This window comes from Falco cherrug, chromosome 4 (assembly GCF_023634085.1).
Source record: "Falco cherrug isolate bFalChe1 chromosome 4, bFalChe1.pri, whole genome shotgun sequence".
In the NCBI taxonomy this organism is placed as follows: Eukaryota; Metazoa; Chordata; class Aves; order Falconiformes; family Falconidae; genus Falco; species Falco cherrug.
Genome location: NC_073700.1, coordinates 112,683,923 through 112,708,530, shown reverse-complemented (window position 1 = coordinate 112,708,530; position 24,608 = coordinate 112,683,923). Strand labels below are relative to the sequence as shown.

The following is a 24,608-nucleotide window of genomic DNA, read 5'->3' as shown; positions in this document are numbered from 1 at the left end:
CCAGCTGGAAAAGCCCCTGTGCCGGCTCCCCTGCCAGCCCCCAGGGCAGCACTCGGCCCCACAGGGAGTTGCCGCTCGGCTCCCAGAGCTGGCTGGGGAGCGCACTGCTCCGGCCATGGCCCACAGTGACTCCTGGGAGCATCCCCGACATGCCCGGGCAGCCTGCAGGCACGGCTTGTGGGGCTCAGTTTGCTATGTGACCGGGCCCTCCTGTCCCCTCCTGCAGCTCCCGCCTGCCGGTCGGCAGCTCCTGGACTCGGGAAGACGTTTGTCCCGGTCTCCCTCGGGCTCCCTACCTGTGCGCGTCGGCTCCCAGCGGCCTGCGAGCTCTGTGGGCAGGGGAGCCGTCGCAGCCTGTTCCCATGGGGGGACGAAGCCTGTCCCTGGCTGTCCTGCGGCGCTGCCAGCGGCCGCCTGTGGCCCATCTGCGGGCAGGAGGAGGAGAAGTCAAGGACTGGAGGCGGCTGCCTTGGCACAGCGGCCCCCACAGTGGCGGCAAGCCCGGCCCTGGCACTAAGGCAGCTCCGCGTGGCCCCGTCCCACCACCGGCCTCCCCCTCCTGCCCCGTCCCTCACCTGGCGCTGGTTCTGCAGGCCCGGCAGCCTGCTGTTGGGCTGGGGGCGGGCGTTTGCCTCCTCTTGCGTGGGCATCTTCGGCGGCGTCTGCCGACAACCGGCCATGGTCACCCAGGGGAGATGCTGCCTCCTGAGGGAGTGGCTCTCCTGGGAGTGGGCACCCCAGGGCTCTGGCTCCTTAAATACCCGCGGGGTCGCCATGGGGACCCGTATCACAATGACCTCTGGGCATGGTGCGCCGCCTGCATCACAAAGCCCTTGCGGTTGCTGTGGAGACGCTCACACCCACACCTGGCAGGGACTGGCTGTGCCCGGCTGTGCCCGGCTGTGCCCGGCGTGGGGCAGCCCCTGCTTGCCCCTCACAGAGGCCCCAGCAGGCCCGAGCCCGCACCTCCCACATCCCCCCGGTGCCAGCAGCCTCTGCAGAGCTCAGTCCTGTGTGCGTGCAGCAGCTCTGGGTGCCACCGCCCGGGGCCTTGTCCCCAGGCATGGCTCCCACACAGGGCGCCCAGGCCTGGGGACGCTCCGGTGCCCGCCTACAGCAACGCAGGGGAGGCCCGCAGGCCCGTGCCCAGAGGCCACTGGCCACGCCGAGCTGCTCCCGGCAGTCGCCATGGGCCGCGGGGTGACCAGCCCTCTCCCCAGCCGGCTCTGGGAGGTCCCTCCCAGGCTGCTCTTCTTCAGTGCCTTTCCTCCAGAGGTGGAGCGTGCACGGGCTCACACGCACAGCCAGGACGAGGGAGCAGGGCTGCCTCCCTGGGGCTGACGCTCTGTGCTCCCTTTCGAGCTGGAATGAAAAGAAAAGCTGCCTTTGTTCCCAGTTACAACACAGAGAAACGGCTGTCTCGTGCACATGCCTGCACCTTTTCTGACAGAAAATGGCTTTGGGGGACTATGGAAACTCCTGGGGAGAAAAAAAGAAAACCAAACCATTAAAATAAACGCTGCTCAGCTGATGTTGGAGACCTTGGTATTAGACACCCAGACTTGTTCTCCTCCACGCAGTTATCACTCCTGCACCAGGAACTGCTTGCTAGTGGGTGAATCTGACGGCAGCAGCTCCCAGGCAGAGCTGGGAGCAGCTCCTGGGGACATCTTTAGGCTTTACAGCAGTGTTTGCTGCCCCAGCACGGGTCCCCGGCCCCCTGCAGGGACCAGGCAGGAGGCTGGAGGGAAGAGTCCCACCAACAGCTTTGGCCTCCAGGCTGGAGAACCCTGTCCCAGGCTCAGGCACCGCTGCCTCCGGGCTCCCCTGCCCCATCCTGGGGCAATAAGGCAACTCTCTTCCTTCTACAGAGCAACACTCAAAGCTTAAGGGGAGTTTCCTCTTAAGGCATTTCCTCCCTAATGCAGGTTTCCCCCAGGCCTAGAGGTTGCCACAGGGCTCTATGGCCAGTGTTCAAAGGTGTCTCAAATGCCAAAAGGAAAGTGGCTTTTCGCAGGCAACAATGCAGTGAGATTTCTGAAGCTGCGTAAAATAACGTGTTCACCTTGCCCATCAAGTGCGTTATCGTGAGGACCTGGCAAGGGCCCTGGCTTTGTACCGCAGCAGAGATGCTGTTGTAGCCACAGGACTCCAAGTTCTGGGGGCGTGAAAGGAACAAACTCAAACATCTCAGAGCTCACCATGACATCAAAATAGCTGGCCGGGAAGCCCTTCTTCGAAGCTGCTAGATGAAATGACAGGGCAGAAACGTAGAGGGAGCAAGTTTTCTCAGGAAAGGAAAGAGAAACCCCACTTTTTTTGAAACACAGATTTAGCCCCCTTAATATTTTTTCTTGTGAGATTGTGTCAGCAGTCAGACTGCGAGCACGTGATTAAACTGTTAAAACACCCAGATACTTGAGGATTATTTCCTGTATTAAATCCTCTTACAAGCAGGGCGGTCTGTTGCCCTGCGGGTAGGGTAGTACAGTGGTATGACTGGCATGACAGGCAATTTTCCTTTCCTAGTACAAGGATGCATTTATGAAGGCAACTCTGGGGTGCAAGCGGTGCCGCACAACAAAGCAGCCTGTGAAACCCAGACGTTAGCTGTTAGAAGCAGGAAGAGGCAATGGGCCTTTGCTTCAGACTCAGCAAAAGATTTACCAAACCCGAGGAAGGTGACAAAAAGGGAAGAGTTTCCGTGGCGTAACTTTGGTGTGGCAGGTGAGGTTTCCATCCATGTTGCTCATGCCTCCGCCTCGTTTTGTTTGCAGATGCAGTGTTGGATCAAACTGCAAGACCAGTTTTCTTTACTGCACATGCTACTGTAGTGCAAATACCCTGTGGTTTCTCAGGACGCACACCAATCCCACCCCTAGTGCCTGATGGCTGAGATCCCCACTGGCTCCAGTAGCTGCACTCGGACCCCCCCTCACTCCACTGGCTGCGCTGGGACGCACACCAGTAGCTGGCACCACAAGCCAGAGCTGCCTACGGCCTCGGGTTGACTCCAGTAGCTGGCACTCAGTCCACCCCCGCCACGTCCCCCATAGCAGGCACAGAGTCCCTTCAGCTCACAGACAAACAGGACAGGGAGTGAGATTACACAGAGAGGTCATTAAAAGAGGTTTAATGAGAAGCTCTATGAGAAGACAGGACAGACGTCATCTATGCCCTGCCACCAATCACTTGTCTCTGGGGAGACTGTGGTGTCATCAGGTTGCCCGTCACCTGGAACTTCCTCAACGAGATTAGAGGGGATCAATCCCCTTGTGCCGTCGGTCAGCTCTCCCACGTACCAACCGTCTCCATCCACGTCTCCAAAGACGTAAACGTATTGTCCAGCAACTAGCGGAAGCTCCAGCTCAGGCCGCTCGTTGGGACCATCAAAAGGATCATAGCTGTAACGAGCGATGAACGCTCGCAGCTCTGCCGGTTGTTTTCTCATAGCCTCCAGCAGGACGGACTCCTTGTCTGCTCCCAGGTTAGCCTGCTGCGGCTTGGAAACGGTGCTGTTGGATCTTTCTCCTTCCAGCCATTCCAGTTCCTGAAACAGCTGCTGGCGGCGTTTCTTTAGATTCTCAAACCAGTCACTGAGTTCCTTCAGATGGGCAGGGAATGCCCGCAGGGATTCTCTGTGCTCCCTGTGGGCCAGCTTTGTCTCCTCATGTTCCCTCTCCAGCTGTTGACTCCTTTCTGCCCTGTCCCTCACGGCTTTCAGCTCGCGCTCGGCCGCTTCCAGCCGGGTAAAAAGACAGATGGTTGCTTGGATAGTAGAGTCTCGCTCCTCTGCCAGTCGCGCTAGCTGCCCTTCCAGGTTGGCTTTTTCAGCCTGAACCTGTTCTGTCAAAGCCATCTGCCCACGCAGGCGAGCGTTTTCTTCAGCCAGGTGGGTGTTTTCATTTGTCACCTTGGCGAGCTGCACCTGCAACTCCTCACAAGCTTGCCCGGGGGTGCTCACATCAGAGGATCCTTCTTCATCTGCAGCCGCTCGGGCCTCCAGCCCCTCAGCTGCCTTCTGTGCCAAGTCGTGCCGCTTGTCCCGTGCCAGCAGAGCTCTGGTGGGCTCTCCCGTTTCCCCACCCCTCGGCTGAGGAAGCAATGGCGGGCACAGGTGCTCAGCGGAGCGCTGGATGGGCAGTGGCCCGCGAGCATTGACCAGGCGATGGATGGTCACCTGCAGCTGCCTGGCTCGCTCTCCCAGCCGCAAGGTGAGGGCAGCTAGTTGAGCATTCTTCTGCTGCAGTCTCCCTGCCTCCTTGCACGCTCTTGGAGAACTGTCCTTTCCCAGGAGGCGGCTCTCCATCTCTGAGGAACTCTGTTGCCTCTCCAGGTCTTTCAGAAGACGCTGCAGGTGTCTGCTCTGCTCCAGGAGATGGCTGCATGCGCTGCCAGGCAGCATCAAGTCCTCCCGCTCCATCACCCGGAGCTGAGCACCTCTCACAGCCTGGCACGTTGCTTGTGGCCCAGCACTGTGGCTTTCTGTTGGTCCTTCCTGCAGGGCCGCCAAGGTGTGGGGCCTGTTTCTGCCAGAGGAGCAGGAGCTCTGCGTCCCCTGATGGCCCTGGTGGCCAGGAGAGCCCTCGGGCTGGGCCGTGCAGGGGGAGGCAGGCAGCTCGCGCTTGAACCGCTGCAGGATGGCTTGGGTGGACAGTGCCATCTCCTGCTGCAGCTGGTTCTGGAGGCAGCGGGTGCGGGTGGGCTGGGAGACAGCTGTGGCATGGGCTGCAGGGCTGCGTGGGGCATGGCTCCTGCTCTGCGCACTGGTGGCTTTCCCCTGCTCACCAGGGATGCCCCGAGTAGATGGGACAAGCTTTCGGTGTCTGCCGGTTGCAGTGCTGCTGGCCTTTCCCCTGCCCTGGCCAGAAGCTGCATAGGCTGCTGCTGGCAGAGGCGGGAGCTTGCAGCAAGTTCTGGCAGCTCCTGGTGCCCGAGCTGCGTGCACCTTCTGTGGTGCTGCTGCCTGCCTTGCTGGCAGACGGGCTGTCTCCTCGCGCCTCACCCTGACAGAGGGCATTGTCACCCTGCATGCTGCGCTGTCCGTCTGCAAGAGAATGCGAGGAGAGAGGCTGCGTGACTGTGGCCCTTCGCCCGTGCCCCCGTGTCCCAGCTGGAAAAGCCCCTGTGCCGGCTCCCCTGCCAGCCCCCAGGGCAGCACTCGGCCCCACAGGGAGTTGCCGCTCGGCTCCCAGAGCTGGCTGGGGAGCGCACTGCTCCGGCCATGGCCCACAGTGACTCCTGGGAGCATCCCCGACATGCCCGGGCAGCCTGCAGGCACGGCTTGTGGGGCTCAGTTTGCTATGTGACCGGGCCCTCCTGTCCCCTCCTGCAGCTCCCGCCTGCCGGTCGGCAGCTCCTGGACTCGGGAAGACGTTTGTCCCGGTCTCCCTCGGGCTCCCTACCTGTGCGCGTCGGCTCCCAGCGGCCTGCGAGCTCTGTGGGCAGGGGAGCCGTCGCAGCCTGTTCCCATGGGGGGACGAAGCCTGTCCCTGGCTGTCCTGCGGCGCTGCCAGCGGCCGCCTGTGGCCCATCTGCGGGCAGGAGGAGGAGAAGTCAAGGACTGGAGGCGGCTGCCTTGGCACAGCGGCCCCCACAGTGGCGGCAAGCCCGGCCCTGGCACTAAGGCAGCTCCGCGTGGCCCCGTCCCACCACCGGCCTCCCCCTCCTGCCCCGTCCCTCACCTGGCGCTGGTTCTGCAGGCCCGGCAGCCTGCTGTTGGGCTGGGGGCGGGCGTTTGCCTCCTCTTGCGTGGGCATCTTCGGCGGCGTCTGCCGACAACCGGCCATGGTCACCCAGGGGAGATGCTGCCTCCTGAGGGAGTGGCTCTCCTGGCAGTGGGCACCCCAGGGCTCTGGCTCCTTAAATACCCGCGGGGTCGCCATGGGGACCCGTATCACAATGACCTCTGGGCATGGTGCGCCGCCTGCATCACAAAGCCCTTGCGGTTGCTGTGGAGACGCTCACACCCACACCTGGCGGGGACTGGCTGTGCCCGGCTGTGCCCGGCTGTGCCCGGCGTGGGGCAGCCCCTGCTTGCCCCTCACAGAGGCCCCAGCAGGCCCGAGCCCGCACCTCCCACATCCCCCCGGTGCCAGCAGCCTCTGCAGAGCTCAGTCCTGTGTGCGTGCAGCAGCTCTGGGTGCCACCGCCCGGGGCCTTGTCCCCAGGCATGGCTCCCACACAGGGCGCCCAGGCCTGGGGACGCTCCGGTGCCCGCCTACAGCAACGCAGGGGAGGCCCGCAGGCCCGTGCCCAGAGGCCACTGGCCACGCCGAGCTGCTCCCGGCAGTCGCCATGGGCCGCGGGGTGACCAGCCCTCTCCCCAGCCGGCTCTGGGAGGTCCCTCCCAGGCTGCTCTTCCTCAGTGCCTTTCCTCCAGAGGTGGAGCGTGCAAGGGCTCACACGCACAGCCAGGACGAGGGAGCAGGGCTGCCTCCCTGGGGCTGACGCTCTGTGCTCCCTTTCGAGCTGGAATGAAAAGAAAAGCTGCCTTTGTTCCCAGTTACAACACAGAGAAACGGCTGTCTCGTGCACATGCCTGCACCTTTTCTGACAGAAAATGGCTTTGGGGGACTATGGAAACTCCTGGGGAGAAAAAAAGAAAACCAAACCATTAAAATAAACGCTGCTCAGCTGATGTTGGAGACCTTGGTATTAGACACCCAGACTTGTTCTCCTCCACGCAGTTATCACTCCTGCACCAGGAACTGCTTGCTAGTGGGTGAATCTGACGGCAGCAGCTCCCAGGCAGAGCTGGGAGCAGCTCCTGGGGACATCTTTAGGCTTTACAGCAGTGTTTGCTGCCCCAGCACGGGTCCCCGGCCCCCTGCAGGGACCAGGCAGGAGGCTGGAGGGAAGAGTCCCACCAACAGCTTTGGCCTCCAGGCTGGAGAACCCTGTCCCAGGCTCAGGCACCGCTGCCTCCGGGCTCCCCTGCCCCATCCTGGGGCAATAAGGCAACTCTCTTCCTTCTACAGAGCAACACTCAAAGCTTAAGGGGAGTTTCCTCTTAAGGCATTTCCTCCCTAATGCAGGTTTCCCCCAGGCCTAGAGGTTGCCACAGGGCTCTATGGCCAGTGTTCAAAGGTGTCTCAAATGCCAAAAGGAAAGTGGCTTTTCGCAGGCAACAATGCAGTGAGATTTCTGAAGCTGCGTAAAATAACGTGTTCACCTTGCCCATCAAGTGCGTTATCGTGAGGACCTGGCAAGGGCCCTGGCTTTGTACCGCAGCAGAGATGCTGTTGTAGCCACAGGACTCCAAGTTCTGGGGGCGTGAAAGGAACAAACTCAAACATCTCAGAGCTCACCATGACATCAAAATAGCTGGCCGGGAAGCCCTTCTTCGAAGCTGCTAGATGAAATGACAGGGCAGAAACGTAGAGGGAGCAAGTTTTCTCAGGAAAGGAAAGAGAAACCCCACTTTTTTTGAAACACAGATTTAGCCCCCTTAATATTTTTTCTTGTGAGATTGTGTCAGCAGTCAGACTGCGAGCACGTGATTAAACTGTTAAAACACCCAGATACTTGAGGATTATTTCCTGTATTAAATCCTCTTACAAGCAGGGCGGTCTGTTGCCCTGCGGGTAGGGTAGTACAGTGGTATGACTGGCATGACAGGCAATTTTCCTTTCCTAGTACAAGGATGCATTTATGAAGGCAACTCTGGGGTGCAAGCGGTGCCGCACAACAAAGCAGCCTGTGAAACCCAGACGTTAGCTGTTAGAAGCAGGAAGAGGCAATGAGCCTTTGCTTCAGACTCAGCAAAAGATTTACCAAACCCGAGGAAGGTGACAAAAAGGGAAGAGTTTCCGTGGCGTAACTTTGGTGTGGCAGGTGAGGTTTCCATCCATGTTGCTCATGCCTCCGCCTCGTTTTGTTTGCAGATGCAGTGTTGGATCAAACTGCAAGACCAGTTTTCTTTACTGCACATGCTACTGTAGTGCAAATACCCTGTGGTTTCTCAGGACGCACACCAATCCCACCCCTAGTGCCTGATGGCTGAGATCCCCACTGGCTCCAGTAGCTGCACTCGGACCCCCCCTCACTCCACTGGCTGCGCTGGGACGCACACCAGTAGCTGGCACCACAAGCCAGAGCTGCCTACGGCCTCGGGTTGACTCCAGTAGCTGGCACTCAGTCCACCCCCGCCACGTCCCCCATAGCAGGCACAGAGTCCCTTCAGCTCACAGACAAACAGGACAGGGAGTGAGATTACACAGAGAGGTCATTAAAAGAGGTTTAATGAGAAGCTCTATGAGAAGACAGGACAGACGTCATCTATGCCCTGCCACCAATCACTTGTCTCTGGGGAGACTGTGGTGTCATCAGGTTGCCCGTCACCTGGAACTTCCTCAACGAGATTAGAGGGGATCAATCCCCTTGTGCCGTCGGTCAGCTCTCCCACGTACCAACCGTCTCCATCCACGTCTCCAAAGACGTAAACGTATTGTCCAGCAACTAGCGGAAGCTCCAGCTCAGGCCGCTCGTTGGGACCATCAAAAGGATCATAGCTGTAACGAGCGATGAACGCTCGCAGCTCTGCCGGTTGTTTTCTCATAGCCTCCAGCAGGACGGACTCCTTGTCTGCTCCCAGGTTAGCCTGCTGCGGCTTGGAAACGGTGCTGTTGGATCTTTCTCCTTCCAGCCATTCCAGTTCCTGAAACAGCTGCTGGCGGCGTTTCTTTAGATTCTCAAACCAGTCACTGAGTTCCTTCAGATGGGCAGGGAATGCCCGCAGGGATTCTCTGTGCTCCCTGTGGGCCAGCTTTGTCTCCTCATGTTCCCTCTCCAGCTGTTGACTCCTTTCTGCCCTGTCCCTCACGGCTTTCAGCTCGCGCTCGGCCGCTTCCAGCCGGGTAAAAAGACAGATGGTTGCTTGGATAGTAGAGTCTCGCTCCTCTGCCAGTCGCGCTAGCTGCCCTTTCAGGTTGGCATTTTCAGCCTGAACCTGTTCTGTCAAAGCCATCTGCCCACGCAGGCGAGCGTTTTCTTCAGCCAGGTGGGTGTTTTCATTTGTCACCTTGGCGAGCTGCACCTGCAACTCCTCACAAGCTTGCCCGGGGGTGCTCACATCAGAGGATCCTTCTTCATCTGCAGCCGCTCGGGCCTCCAGCCCCTCAGCTGCCTTCTGTGCCAAGTCGTGCCGCTTGTCCCGTGCCAGCAGAGCTCTGGTGGGCTCTCCCGTTTCCCCACCCCTCGGCTGAGGAAGCAATGGCGGGCACAGGTGCTCAGCGGAGCGCTGGATGGGCAGTGGCCCGCGAGCATTGACCAGGCGATGGATGGTCACCTGCAGCTGCCTGGCTCGCTCTCCCAGCCGCAAGGTGAGGGCAGCTAGTTGAGCATTCTTCTGCTGCAGTCTCCCTGCCTCCTTGCACGCTCTTGGAGAACCGTCCTTTCCCAGGAGGCGGCTCTCCATCTCTGAGGAACTCTGTTGCCTCTCCAGGTCTTTCAGAAGACGCTGCAGGTGTCTGCTCTGCTCCAGGAGATGGTTGCATGCGCTGCCAGGCAGCATCAAGTCCTCCCGCTCCATCACCCGGAGCTGAGCACCTCTCACAGCCTGGCACGTTGCTTGTGGCCCAGCACTGTGGCTTTCTGTTGGTCCTTCCTGCAGGGCCGCCAAGGTGTGGGGCCTGTTTCTGCCAGAGGAGCAGGAGCTCTGCGTCCCCTGATGGCCCTGGTGGCCAGGAGAGCCCTCGGGCTGGGCCGTGCAGGGGGAGGCAGGCAGCTCGCGCTTGAACCGCTGCAGGATGGCTTGGGTGGACAGTGCCATCTCCTGCTGCAGCTGGTTCTGGAGGCAGCGGGTGCGGGTGGGCTGGGAGACAGCTGTGGCATTGGCTGCAGGGCTGCGTGGGGCATGGCTCCTGCTCTGCGCACTGGTGGCTTTCCCCTGCTCACCAGGGATGCCCCGAGTAGATGGGACAAGCTTTCGGTGTCTGCCGGTTGCAGTGCTGCTGGCCTTTCCCCTGCCCTGGCCAGAAGCTGCATAGGCTGCTGCTGGCAGAGGCGGGAGCTTGCAGCAAGTTCTGGCAGCTCCTGGTGCCCGAGCTGCGTGCACCTTCTGTGGTGCTGCTGCCTGCCTTGCTGGCAGACGGGCTGTCTCCTCGCGCCTCACCCTGACAGAGGGCATTGTCACCCTGCATGCTGCGCTGTCCGTCTGCAAGAGAATGCGAGGAGAGAGGCTGCGTGACTGTGGCCCTTCGCCCGTGCCCCCGTGTCCCAGCTGGAAAAGCCCCTGTGCCGGCTCCCCTGCCAGCCCCCAGGGCAGCACTCGGCCCCACAGGGAGTTGCCGCTCGGCTCCCAGAGCTGGCTGGGGAGCGCACTGCTCCGGCCATGGCCCACAGTGACTCCTGGGAGCATCCCCGACATGCCCGGGCAGCCTGCAGGCACGGCTTGTGGGGCTCAGTTTGCTATGTGACCGGGCCCTCCTGTCCCCTCCTGCAGCTCCCGCCTGCCGGTCGGCAGCTCCTGGACTCGGGAAGACGTTTGTCCCGGTCTCCCTCGGGCTCCCTACCTGTGCGCGTCGGCTCCCAGCGGCCTGCGAGCTCTGTGGGCAGGGGAGCCGTCGCAGCCTGTTCCCATGGGGGGACGAAGCCTGTCCCTGGCTGTCCTGCGGCGCTGCCAGCGGCCGCCTGTGGCCCATCTGCGGGCAGGAGGAGGAGAAGTCAAGGACTGGAGGCGGCTGCCTTGGCACAGCGGCCCCCACAGTGGCGGCAAGCCCGGCCCTGGCACTAAGGCAGCTCCGCGTGGCCCCGTCCCACCACCGGCCTCCCCCTCCTGCCCCGTCCCTCACCTGGCGCTGGTTCTGCAGGCCCGGCAGCCTGCTGTTGGGCTGGGGGCGGGCGTTTGCCTCCTCTTGCGTGGGCATCTTCGGCGGCGTCTGCCGACAACCGGCCATGGTCACCCAGGGGAGATGCTGCCTCCTGAGGGAGTGGCTCTCCTGGGAGTGGGCACCCCAGGGCTCTGGCTCCTTAAATACCCGCGGGGTCGCCATGGGGACCCGTATCACAATGACCTCTGGGCATGGTGCGCCGCCTGCATCACAAAGCCCTTGCGGTTGCTGTGGAGATGCTCACACCCACACCTGGCGGGGACTGGCTGTGCCCGGCTGTGCCCGGCTGTGCCCGGCGTGGGGCAGCCCCTGCTTGCCCCTCACAGAGGCCCCAGCAGGCCCGAGCCCGCACCTCCCACATCCCCCCGGTGCCAGCAGCCTCTGCAGAGCTCAGTCCTGTGTGCGTGCAGCAGCTCTGGGTGCCACCGCCCGGGGCCTTGTCCCCAGGCATGGCTCCCACACAGGGCGCCCAGGCCTGGGGACGCTCCGGTGCCCGCCTACAGCAACGCAGGGGAGGCCCGCAGGCCCGTGCCCAGAGGCCACTGGCCACGCCGAGCTGCTCCCGGCAGTCGCCATGGGCCACGGGGTGACCAGCCCTCTCCCCAGCCGGCTCTGGGAGGTCCCTCCCAGGCTGCTCTTCTTCAGTGCCTTTCCTCCAGAGGTGGAGCGTGCAAGGGCTCACACCCACAGCCAGGACGAGGGAGCAGGGCTGCCTCCCTGGGGCTGACGCTCTGTGCTCCCTTTCGAGCTGGAATGAAAAGAAAAGCTGCCTTTGTTCCCAGTTACAACACAGAGAAACGGCTGTCTCGTGCACATGCCTGCACCTTTTCTGACAGAAAATGGCTTTGGGGGACTATGGAAACTCCTGGGGAGAAAAAAAGAAAACCAAACCATTAAAATAAACGCTGCTCAGCTGATGTTGGAGACCTTGGTATTAGACACCCAGACTTGTTCTCCTCCACGCAGTTATCACTCCTGCACCAGGAACTGCTTGCTAGTGGGTGAATCTGACAGCAGCAGCTCCCAGGCAGAGCTGGGAGCAGCTCCCGGGGACATCTTTAGGCTTTACAGCAGTGTTTGCTGCCCCAGCACGGGTACGCAGGTGACATCTCCTTGGCTGGGAGATGTCCATCTCCCTGTGTACCTTGCTGGCTACGTGCTCGAGCTTGCTTCAGGCTCCCCTGCCGCTCCTGCTGGTCTTCACCCTCTTGTCGGCACACTGTGGCTGCAGGTCCTGCGGCTGGCGAATGGTAGTGGCACACTGCTGCCACAGCAGCTCCCATCCCTTGCGGAGCGTAGCCTCCTTCCAGTGCAGCAGCTGGCATGTCTCAGCCACCTGCTGCCAAAGGTTTAGCTCCTGTAACCACCACACCTTTTTAGCCCATTGCTGCTCCCACTCGTATTGCATCTGCTCCAACAGGAGCTGCCGCTGCTTCTCCAAAGCCGCCTTCAGCTGCCAGGCTATAGCAGCAGTGTAGTCATGCTGCTGTTGGGTGCAAAGCCACAGTTCCTGCAGCTCAGCCTCTAGTGCTTCCAGCTGCTGCCACTGCTCCACCACCAGTGCAAGGCTGACAGGGCTTTGTGCCGGCTCCCAGCAGGGTGAGGGGCAGCTGCGTGCCGCGGGCCCCTGGCCTGCAACACCCCGCATCATGGCCTCAGCCAGCAATCCCTGCTGCCAAAGGACACCAGTGGTTGCGTTCCCTGTGTCTGTGAGGTGCGGCAGCCCCCTCACCCGCTGCAGGTGCTGCCTCCCTTGGCTGTGCAGTAGCAGACAGAGCCTCTGCCAGGTCCAGGGTGGGCAACGTGGCCTTACGTGGTGTCCTGGCGCCAAGCTCACAGAGGAGGATGGGGCAGGATGCCCTCTATGGTATATCTCTCCTGCCTGCACACAACAGAGGGCTGGGTGTGAGGTTCAGGCTGTTGGTTGGAAAAAGCGAAAAAGAAGAATTGTGCTGAAGAAGGGAAACTGCCATGGAAACCATAGATGAGAGCAGGACCGAGCGCAGGCTGGGGAGTTTCTCCTTTCTGAGGCTCTCGATCCCTCCTGTGCATACCTCAGAGCCCTGCCTCCCTCACACCCTGCGTCTCAAAGGGAACACAGCCCAAAGGACGAAATCAAGGGTGATCAATGTATGATCGCTGTCTCCATTCTATTTAATAGGGGTAGTGGTTTGCTGGTGGGTATTGATTTATGGTGTTTATGAAAGCAATCATATTCATCACAGGGTGAGTCCCAGTGTTGGTTTGCGCCACCCGGTTCCGTAACTGGTGAATTGGATTCCCTGCTCTGTGTAGCAGGTGGCAAGCCTGATGGATCACGACAGTTGGGCAGGGGTGTGCAGCACGCAGCAGCCTGTGACTTTTCATGCCATACCAACTTCCCACCCCAATGATTCCCCATCCTGCTGACGATTCCTTGTCCTCCATGCTGATTTCCCATCCCCTCCATGGTTTCCCATCACAGCGATGGTTTCTCAGCCCCATGATGGTTTCCTATCCCAATGGTCTCCAGTCCCCACCATTCCCACCCCAAGCTATATTTTGAGAGGGAGGTGAATTTCCTGTCCAAGGGGAAGGGATGGGGCCAGCACACAAGTTTGTGCACGTGTGAGCACAGGCTCCTTTTTCAGTCTCCCTTCCTCCCCCACCATCTAAGGTGGGCTTCTGCTGAGTCTAGGGTGAGCTCAACACCTCGGACTGCCACCTCCCAGCTTACCTAGCCTAGGCTACGGCAAAGAAATAAAAATTAGCAAACACAACTCTACCCATAGTGACCTTCTGGCCAGCGTATAAATGTGGAAGAGCTCAGCCTACAGCTTGGGAGGTAGAGACCAACCTACGCTTTTATGCCCGATCTACCTCCTCTAGGATCTCTCCCAAAAGTCAAATCCAACTTACCCTTGAGTGAGGATGCAAGAAGAGGATCAATGATAAATGCTTGGCAAGAGGTAGCCAAGCAAGGAGCCGGAGAAGGAGCCGAGTTATTCCGAAGGGCAGCTCAGCCCAGCTGGCTTTCGCTGGCCCACTGTTCAGGATGTCAAGCCCATGACACTCATGTAGCAAAGCACCTGGGCTCTGACAGGTTCACTGCTGATAAATTTCATCTGCCCCGCACCCCCCCCCCCCCCCCCCCCCCAAGATACACTCTCTGCCTGGGACCTCCAGTTTGGCCACGGCCTTGCTTGGGTGGCTTTTGTTCATCACGTGCCTCTGGGGATGGCTGGTGTTTCCCCTCCCAGCCCTGGGGAGGCAGCTTTTGCCCCTTGTCCACACAGGGGACCTGGATTGACTCCTGCCCTGCTCAGGGGGCTCTCTATGCCACTGCTCAAATATGGGTGGCGAGCTTTGCTTCTGCCCCATGTGGGGGGCATTGACTTTTGTCCCTGCCCTGCTCAGGGCATCTCACCTTGCCCCTGCCCTGCTGGGAGCAGCCAGTTTTGCCCCTGCCACAGCAGGACCACTGGGGCTCCAGCACCATTTCCCTGGCACCAGCTACCAGTGCGGTGCTGGATCTCCTTGTCTTACCACAACCTCGCCGCCCAGGACAAAGTCAGCTTGGGTCCAAGTCTCCTTTAGTGCTGTTCCTCCAGCTGGCATCTGACAGGCGTAGGTGCAAAGTTCCCTCCCGGCTGAGCTGGCTGCAGGGCCCGGCCACAGGAGCTGGCAGCACCCAATGCCACCCTGGGAATGAAGGATCCTGGCAGCTGGATGTCAAGCAGGGTCTGCCTCTGCCTCCCGTTCCTCACTCACACGCTTCAGCTACAGCTCCTGTGCTTGGGCACATGGCATTCTGTTACGCTTCCCCAAATGCCGCAGTCAGCGGGCTGGGTTAGAGGAACGTGGCTGAAGAGTTCCTGTGCCCCAAGAGGCTCCTTTTACAAAGGCATCTTGTCCATAAGATGCCTGGCCAGAGTGGTTTGATTATTTGAATGGTAATATTCTTATCTGAAGATGCTGGGGAGGGTGGGGAGGGTGGCGAGAAAATGGAAACGGAAAGAAAAAAAAGAGAAACCTGTGCATACCACGTCTGCCCTCATTAGACATACTTAATATGGTAAACAGCTCTTGCTTGGCTGATGCTTTCACGCCGTGATGCCAAAAATTGTGTGAAATGCCATGGAAGTAACAAACACCCTTGCCCCAACCTGCAAGCAAGATGCGTGCACCCACGGGCCTGGCGGAGGTTTGGGGTGATGGGGTGAGCCAAGGCTGGGAGAAGTCATGACAGCAGTGGGCAGCTCTAACCTGGTATTGCAGCATGAGAGGCAAAATCCCACTGTGCCAGGCACAGTCCCCAGAACACGCCGTCCCCCCGCACAAGGCTTATGGCCAAGCCCCCAGCCCCAGGGCACATGGCCATGGGGCAGTGCAGCACCAGGGGACCCTCCTGGGGCCCAGGGAAGTGCCACCCTCCAGGACATCCCCAGCTGTCATGCACATGCTGTCCCCAGCCCGCCAATGGGGGACGGTTGGAGACATGCAATTTCAGGATGCAATTGATGATGGAGATGCCATTGAAGATGCAGGTGCCATCGCAGATGCAGGCACCTTCAGCAGATACCTGATAACATGGCACCCACTTTGGTCTACCTGCTGATCCTGATCCATTAGCTGGCTCCTGTCCCAGCACGAGCAAGAGGCAAGCCCACCTCCTTGCCTTCCTGGACAGCCCTTCCTGCAGAGCCCACGTCCCCCCACCACAGCCCTCCGGCTGTGCCAGCCACCCACTGCACCGCTGTGGTGCCAGTGCATTCACAGCCCTGTAAACACACAGACTTGTGGCCCTGCTGATGGTTCCCCACGCTGCATGCACGAGCATGCAGACACATGAGGGAGGCACCAGCTCTGCTGCTTTCCTGGGAAGAGGGTGAGAGCTTCCCCTGTCGTGCTGCCTGTGTGTTGGGAAGTGCCAGAATGTTCATGCTGGGGAGCGTGTGTGCACTTTATTCCCTCCTGCCCCTACCAGCAGATGTGAGATCACACATGGGGTGTGTATAATGCCTGTAGAGCAATCCATCACCGGGCACAGACCAGTCAGTCCATCTGGGAACCACCCCAGGACTCCAGGTTTTGTATTTATAGGTGGATCTTGGCAGGTGAGAAGCCTCCCGGCCCCTTGGCTAACAGCCACTGCTACAGCCACTGCTCCCGGCACCTTCCCCTCTGCTGCGGTACCAGCATCTGGTGCTAGGGAGGAAGAAAGAGAAGTGTGTGACCGTATGGACAGGGAGAAGGCAGAGAACTCCTGCAGGCTTAGCTCAGGCCACCTGGGATGGGGTGTGCTTGCAATGAAGCCGCAAGGTGCCTGTGAAGTAGGAGAGGCGCCTTGTGCCCAAGGCCATGAGAGGGGCCCAGGCGCAACTGCCCAGCCTGGGGCTGAGTCCCCTGGGGCCGAGACCTGGAGTGTCCCCTGCTGGTGTCCCCGCTTGGGGATAGGTGTCTTGGGTCAATACTCTGCCTGGGAAGGACATGCTCCCTGGTTTGGAATGGGGAGAGCCTGCCATCAGAGGGACCCTCTGCCTTCTGCCAGGCCTTTTACATCCCACATGGAAAGCCGGTTCTGGGTGTCCAGGCAGGCCCTTGGGTGTCAGGGAGGTCCACTGCAAGGCCAGCCTCCTGAACCTGCTTCTGTCTCACGAGGGCCGTCAGGGAAATCCCCCATTTCCCCCAGGGCTGGCCTCAGTGGAGGGGTCTCTTTGGAGACTGTTACCAGGGGAGCTGCTTCTGCTGCTCTTGAAGCCGCCTCCTGTTCTCAGCGACGTACTTGAATATTTCCTTGCGCTCAAGGTATGGCTCCAGCCTTCTGAGGACCTGGACCGCTCGTGGGGAAAGGTGGCTGCAACAACAGGGAAACATTGTCTCCTCAGCCTCTGCTGCAGACCCCACCTGCCTCTCCCCTCGTCCAGCCCCTGTGCCCACCAAGACACATGGGTACCCACCCTTGCAGCCGGTCATGAGCTTTGGGCCGTGAACTGTGGGGTAACCCAGGCCATGCCCGTGTTAGGAGACACCAGAGGGTGTCCTATGCAACCCCAGGATGCAGGAACGTGGGATGTGGACATGTCTGTGGGCTCACAGCTATGTGGCTGCCCCAGGCTGTGGCGAGAGCCAGCACACACTTACTCGGGCTGGAGTCTCTGCAGCGGGGTTGCTGCTGTCTTCTGTTCTGCTGGGAGACGGGTTGGAGCCTTTCTCCACCTCTCCTTGACTGCCTCTCTCCTGGGCTGGGCTGGAGGGTGGGGAGTCCATGTGCCTCCAGTGCCGAGTGCCTGCCAAGGAGGAGACACTCTCAGCAAAGCAGATGGCAACCACCGGTGAAGTTTTCCAGAGGACATCTTGAAAGGAGCCTGCAGCAGGACCTGGCAGCCGAGAGACCCAGCACCACGTGCCCATCATCACGGCTGCTTTTGCCGCTTGCATCCTGCTGCCAGTCTCTCCCTTACGAGCATGAGCAGGCAAACCCCTGCCCTGCAGCTGGGTGTCTGTCCTGCTCCCCTCCTCTGGAGACCTGCCGCCCTGGGTGCCCCGAAGGAGAGGGTCGCTGCTGCTCTCAGCGGTGTCAATCGCTGCCCGTACCTGGGGCGGCTGTCGGTCCTTCCCCGCAGACCAGGCTTCCCACGCCGCCCACTCTGCCTTTGCTTGCTCAAGATGCACTTGCCACTTGGGCCTCACTTGCTCCCACTCTGCAGACAGTTGCCAGACCTCCTGGAGGGGATGGCAAGGCAGCAGAAGGCACGATTAGTCCCAGCTCCTGGAACGGGTGTCCTTTGAGTCTGACCCGTGTTGCTGCCCCTTGCCTCAGCTGGTCGATTGGCAAGGCTTTGCCCCTAACAGAACGGGGGCTGTGGGGTCATTCTAGGCTCCTGGCAAACACAGCTGCGACCAAAGCCCTCCCCTGTGAACAGCCGAGAAAGGACTTGGGCATCTCCCATAGCCCCTGGGCCAGGAGAAAGAGTTTTGTGACAACCCATGGGGCAACGGCATGTGGGGAGGGTGTGCAACACCTTCCTTTTCATGAAGAAGATCTGAAGGAGGTGACAGACAGCTGACAAGGAGTGCATTTCAAGGAGTCCTATCAGGCTGGCTCTCTGCACAAAGAGGCTTTTGCCGAGTCCCCAGCAGCGCGGTAGCTACAGCAAGGCACGTACCTGCAGCGCTCTCTGGCAGTCGTCTGAGGATGGGAGTGTAGAGGTGGGCTTGGCTGGAGAAGCGGGCTCCTGCCTGCCTGCCTTGCCTGCCTCCTTCATCCTGGGGGAGCTGCCTGGACACGGGGGGAGCACACTGCAAAGAGGCACCAGGAGCAGTCAGAATGAGCACGGGGCAGCTTGGTCTCCCGCTTTTGGCTGGTACCAAAGCTCCCCAGGCTGGCAGAAGCAGCACGTGAGGTGGGGCCATTTCTGCTGGCAGCGGGGAGCCTTTCCTGAGCCCCCTCAGATGGACGGGGGATGACTGCACCTCAGCTCTTTCGTAAGGGAACCACAGGGACGTGGGGTGCACTCAGCATCCACCACCTTCCCCAGGGAGGGGCCCACAACAGGGGAAACAAGCACATAAGAGCCATGCGGCACATGTCAGGGACCTTGCTGCGTCCCTGCAGCCGGAGTGTCCGGAGGGGATGTCTCTCCTCCACGGGTGCAGGATCCCTTTCATCCCTTCCCACCAGGGTCTCACCTCTCAGAAGTCTTCTTGCCCATGTCTTTCTGTCTTGTGCCTGGCCCCTGACTTGGCAGTGCAGGAAGGGAAAGCTTCGTCCGTCTCTGCAGCAGCTTGCCACGATGCGCCTCTGCACCTGGCAAAGGAAGAAACTCTGCAGAGCAGCCCCCTGGGGAGTGCCTTTTGACGGAGCTGTGGTCACCCAGCGCGGGGCAGGGCCTCAGCTGGGCAGCAGAGACCTGTTCCCATACCTTGTCTGAGCCTGGACTTTGCTGCAGCCTTCTTGGCCCAGGCGGACAAAGCCTTGGCCACTGCTCTGCTGACCACCGTAAAGCGAAACCTGGGCAGTAAATGATGACACAGGCTTGAAGAAGGGTGACCCCTACCCTCTGCAGCTTCCCAGCACTAATCCTCACGACTCTCGTGTGAGGCATGGCACCCCTTTTCCTCATGGCCATGCAGCCACGCATGGGTTTAATTAGCAATTTCCCCCCAACACAGACGATGTAGCTTAAAGCCCTCCATGTGTGCAGCTGGCTCTCTCTGATGGGAGTGGCGGGCAGGCTGGGCATGAGAAACGCAATGACGCTGCTCGGCCACTCCAGGAGAACACACGTGTAACCCCAACTCATCGTAAGTTAACCAGAAACCAGCCCCTTCAGGTCAGGCCCCCTCCCAGACTCAACGTGCAACGCCGAGCCCCGGAAGGCGCACTCCTGAGGAGCTGGGAATCTGCCCGCTCGGTCAGTCGAGGGCTGCAGAGGAAACGCACTCACCTGGGGAAGGCGTGGGCAGGAGCAGCCTGCATCCCCCGAGTGCTGGTCTCTCCACCGGAGGCAGCTGCACTGGGCATCCACAGCCTCTGTAAAGTGACACAGAGCTGCTAGAAGGTTTCCAAGGCACTTTGCTCTTGGCTCCCAAAGGAAGCAAACCTGCCTCCTGCTCCAAAAGGAAGCCACTTCTCCTAACCCCTCCTCCAAATCTTCCTCCGTGAACATGAGCCCTTGCTCTGCTCTGGAGAAGCTGCACAGCAAACACTGAGACTGCGCAGTAACGCTGCCAGCCTTTCTGTAGGGCAAGAACTCAGAAGCTCAGAATAAAACTTCTTTCCCAATGGAGAAGTCAGCGCAGGTGAGCACGTGGAAAGGTGTCGGACTGGCCTGCCACGTGCAGGCTGCCCAACAGCCATCGGGTTGCTCACCCTTCAAGAGGCTTCCCAAAGTCACTGCATCACCCTCAAAGCCTGAGCAACTCACAGTGTTGAGCAGCGCAATCCAGCTGGCCTTGCTCTCCAGCCCTGTGACGCAGTCGCGATAGAACCGCATGCACAGGACATCATCGGTGAAGGACAGAACGCCAATGTCCTTGAAGGCGAAGGCAAGGTGCTGCCTGTTCCTCAGCTGGAAAGAGTACAAGAGTATGGTCTCTTGCACACAGCTCTGCACCACATGCTGTGGGAAGGAAGTGGTTCGCGATAGCCATCTGTAGTTCAGCGGCTCGATCTTGACATCGTCTGCAAGGAGGAGGAACATCGTCACTGGCAGAGCGGGCTGGATTTCCATGTAAAATTCGAAACAGAATGCCAGAGAAAAGGTCGTTTATGGAAACAGTTCTTGGGGAGTGGTTAGTTTTAGAAGAGCTCAAGCTGTCCGCCTAACTTTGGAGGGAATTCTCTCCAGAGAAATACTGAAATCCTCATTTCTCTGCACCCTTTCTGAAGTGCAGAGAGCATGCATCCCACTCCCAAACAGGGCAGGGGGAAGAGAAGGGTGGCTGTTGCCTTCTCACCAGGTATAACCTCTGTGGGGAACGCTAGCTCCCGCAGAGATATCTCAGCAATGTCCAGCTTGAAGATGGGTCTTCGAACCACGTACACCTCTTCTTCACCTTGGAATCGCTCTTGCACCGTAGCAAAGGTCCCGAGTCCTGTGACCAGGACCCCCTGCCCAGGAAAACAACACAAATGCTGACCACAGGGATGAGCGAAACTCTATCACGTGCCAAATGCTTTCTCAGACTAGATCTGAATATGGTTTCTCTCCTGGTTGACCAAGTAGCAGTGGTGAACACACAGGCTTGTCTCAGCGTGCTGCCTTGATGCTTAGGGAGGGATTGCTCCCAGGGCCCACGCTTTCCAGGGCAAAAAGGGGACCAGGATCCCAACAGACCTTGCCCAGCTTCAGCTGTCCCAGGATGTATGCAGACACAGCATCCCAGATAGCCACAACCTCTGGAAAGCAAAGGAAAGAAGTGTCATGCTCCGAGACAGCCAGCTCACAGCCTCTCGGCAAGCTCCTCACCCAGGGGGTGACAGTGCAGGTGGCCACCACCTGGCCAGGCAAACACAGCAATGGCTGCAGAGCTGGGCTGTGCCCCGGTTTCAGACTGCCAGCCTTACTCTGCTCCTGGGGAAGGGCTGGGGCAGAAATGGGGATGTGGGAAGGGATTCAGGACCAGGGCTGTGGCCATGTAACGCCCAGAAAAGCATGGTTACCCCAGAGCCTCGGACATGATCTGCCAGCCTGGTGGCACAAGAGGATCCCATGGAAAGGAGCAGAGATTCTCCTAAAGGAGACTAGTTCAAGGTAAAGGGCTGTTTTACAGCACAGGCATTTCCAGCCACCTCGTCAGAGCCCTGTGGGAGCTCTAGGACACCCCAGCCCCCAGGACGCAGACCCCTTTTCATCCCAGAGCCAGAACCCCAAGAGGTACCAGCTCCCAGAGAAACCTGACTCTGGATGGCCCCCTCGCCAGGGACCACACTGTGCCCACAGGATCTTCGGGGCTGAGGACAGCCACAGCACCATGACCCAGCAGTCGTGGTTGCCCCATCTTTCCCCAAGCCCAGCGGGACCCTCTGGCAGCCCCCAGCCCTGTCCAGCCACCCCATCAGCCCAGCAGTCGCAACATTTGACAGTGGATAGCCCCAGCGCAACCTCTCAGGAAGAAACTCCGGAATCCCCTACCCATGGTGGAGAGAAGCAGGAGCGTTCGGAATAAGCTGCTGAGCTCCACGCTGAGTGCCACTGTGCAGCAGACCTCCATCGTGCTTGCTGCTTGTCCTCAGCTCAGGGAAGGGGATGCTCTTTGTGGCTCCTCATCCAAAACTGTGCCCCAACGTGCCGCTGCTCCTCTGCCTGCAGGCAAGGCTCCTGCCTGTCAGCAAGGGTCCCCTGGCGCAAGCCCGCTACCTCCTGACCCCGTCCCTGGCTGTGGAGCAGCTCTGAAGGGGAGCGGTGGGCACCCCCTCAGCAGTGCCCAAGGCCTCGCCGGGATGTGCCAGCAGCACCATGGCACTGGGGAGACAACCCTGTGATGTGGAACATTCCCCTGTGACATCAGTCCGCATCATCTGAAGGTGCATTATGACACCTGCAGGGCGGGGCCACAGCTGGTGAGAGAGGAGATGGATTTCCCCTCTTGTCCCAAGAAAGAGTTACCTGCCTTCTCCCCAGTCTGTTTCCAAAACCCCCCTCTACACCAACATGTCTCTGCTACTGGGAGCCTGTTCGGGCAGGTGGGCTGTGGGGTGGGCTGTGGCTGGGCACTTACAAGAGATGTGATTGAAGGCCTGTGGGATGCAGCAGCCCCTCCAGTGTGTACTTGCATGGCAGGAGTAACGATGGGCTTCACCGCACTGCTTTGGGCTGGGACGAAGTCCGTTTTCTCTGCAGCACCCCATATGGTGCCATGTGTTGGATCTGTGACCAAACCAGTCCCAGTAACAGCTGTCGGTGAGCAGTGCTTGCACAGCATCGAGGCTGCCTCTGCTACTCCTGCTGACCCACCAGCATGTAGGCTGGGGAGGGGAGAGAGGCTGGGAGGGAACAGAGCCAGGACAGCCGACCCCAGCTGGCCGTGTTCAGCAATAAAAGTTGGTGAAAGAAGGAGCAAGGTGGGGAGGATGGTGTATGGCATTTGTCTTTCCAAGTTCCTGCTGTGGGTGATGAAGCCCTGAAGATCACGAGTAGCAAAAGGTTCAGTTGCCCTAAGTTTTGGCATCTGCTGTCATTCAATCAGCCAAAGGACATGCCCAGAGACCTCCAAGAAGATGCCTCCAGTCATTTCCCGGTCTCTCAGAGTGGCTCCATGAGAGCTTGCAGTTACCTGCACGTATCTTGGGCCACCTCTATCACCTCACAGGTCTCGAGGTGCTTGTGTCTGAGCAGCTCGCTGCTGCCCTCCATCTCCATTAGCCAGCCTCAGAGCTGAGACAAGGAGGTCACACACAGGGGCCTTCTGTGCCCCCACAAACAGAGGCAAGAGGAATGCCTCCTCTTTTGTGGCATGTGTGGGTCTGCGGTGTGCATGGGAGGGAGCAGAGTCCCTGTCTGGCCCCAGGACTGAAGACCAGGATGAGACACCTAAACTGACAGAGCTGAATCCCTTCCCTCCCCAGGGGTAAAGGAGATCCCTCCCTGGCCCTGCCTGGGTGTCCTGCCTAATGAAGGGCAATGGAAGGCAATTCTTATGCCCAAGTAATGACACTGCTGGCAAGGAGGTGTGAGAAAGGGATCATCAGAGATTTTTTCTGCCTTTTACACAGCAGGTTCCCCTGGAGCCCCAGGGACACCTGGAGGGAGCCCAGAGGGGCAGAGCAAGGGCTGCCTTGGGCTGCTCCCTGCTGCTGAGCTGGGCCGGGCTCCTGCCATGGAGGGAGCTCATGGCAAGTGGGCAGCACTCCAGAGAGACAGCTCTGCCCACCAGCAGCTCCTCTGCAAAGCGCAGCAGGGCTGAGGCTCTGCCTGCAGGCACCCAGGGCAGAGGAGCCAGGCACAGGATGGTTAAGGCAGCGTGGAGGAGGAGGAGGATGCTGAGAGCTCACAGCTGGGAAAATCTGTGCCCAGTAAGTCTGTGGCTGCAGCAAGATTTCCTCAAGCTGGCCCATCCCACAACCTATAGTATTACAGTGGGAGTTCCGAAACACCCAGCTCCCACAGGTCCTGTGTCTGTCTGTATACAAAGCTTTCCCACTGCTTTGGGTTGCATTATGTCGCCTGAACAAACCACAAAGCAGGCATTATGCTAACCACAACACACAACTGTCCCTTTCCACTGGCTTCAGAATTTATACAAATGAAAGAAGAAATTAAAAGCGTCAGCAGCACCGATCTGATTACAGAGTCATTTATTTTCTGGTCATTAATAATTTGTGCAATAAAAGATTGTGTGCCTTTCTGAGTTAGTAGGAGTTTTTGGCACAAATTTCCCTCTACACTGGTGTGAGTCTGTGCTTGGAACGTAAATTATTAGTTTCTTATCACACTCCTCCTCATTTTTCATGCTGCCACAGCTAAAGCACCAGAAGCCAACCCCTCAGTCTTGGTCTTATTTTACGCTGCATGAGAAAGGCAGCAAAGATGGCTATTCCATCTTTAATTACACAAATTCACTTTTGCGTTGCCTCTCCCTGTTGCCTTCACGGGCACGCGGTGACCTGGCTCAGGAAGTGCACGGCAGCCGACCCCTGGCCGCGCGGTCCATCAGCTCACAGACACCAATGTGGTGGATGGCAAATAGTGTTTATTGCTGAACAACGCGACACTATATAGCCTAGGTTTACAATGTCACTTCCGTCTGCTTACATCATAAACTAAAAGCTGTTGGCTAGCTGGAGGGGGGCCCTATGTTTCCGTACAGCGCGAGATCTTCCGGCCACCAGGCCCTACCTAGCAACATTCCCCCCCCGCATGTTTAACTAAACAGGCTAAAATCGTAAAAATATTTCTAAAAAAGGAGTACAAAGATAAGGCACACTGAGCAATTGGCACTTGGGAAACGACTGGGGGTAATGGAGTGTAGCTTGGGATATTTGGGGAGAGCCAGGGAGAATCAGGGGAAATACTGATCAAGTACATTTTTAAAGCAGTTGTTGGTGTTCCACAAACATGATGTTGACCCTTTCCAGCCTGCTCTTGACAAAGGACACGAGCCTGTTTAATATACAGGGTCCGAAGATCAGTGTCAGCAGGATTATTGCAATCGGACCTACCAAGGTGGATATCAGGGTGGCTAGCCACGGAGATTGGTTATACCATGATTCAAACCACCCTCGTTGGGCTTCCCTGTCTCTTTTTCTTTGAGTCAATCTCTCTCTCAATTTGGCCATCAAATCCCTAACTA

General features: G+C 59.0%; 1 protein-coding gene across 2 annotated transcripts in view; it reads right to left on the bottom strand.

The window, feature by feature from the left end:
* Nucleotides 1-14,010: 14,010 nt before the first annotated feature.
* LOC114015429 (coiled-coil domain-containing protein 81-like) overlaps nt 14,011-24,608 on the bottom strand; it is a 112,683-nt gene continuing 102,085 nt past the window's right edge. Inside the window, exons 2-10 of one of the 2 annotated variants that reach the window (XM_055709667.1) lie at nt 19,742-19,998; nt 19,262-19,347; nt 18,737-18,825; nt 18,504-18,621; nt 17,981-18,113; nt 17,409-17,537; nt 16,956-17,101; nt 16,543-16,668; nt 14,012-16,019 (exon numbers count right to left, since the gene is read on the bottom strand). In XM_055709667.1, the coding sequence (XP_055565642.1) occupies nt 15,953-16,019; nt 16,543-16,668; nt 16,956-17,101; nt 17,409-17,537; nt 17,981-18,113; nt 18,504-18,621; nt 18,737-18,825; nt 19,262-19,347; nt 19,742-19,998 (1,151 nt within the window). In that variant the 3' untranslated portion in view covers nt 14,012-15,952. Of the gene's footprint in view, nt 16,020-16,542; nt 16,669-16,955; nt 17,102-17,408; nt 17,538-17,980; nt 18,114-18,503; nt 18,622-18,736; nt 18,826-19,261; nt 19,348-19,741; nt 19,999-24,608 lie in introns of both variants that reach the window. The other variant, XM_055709668.1, reaches the window with a different exon arrangement.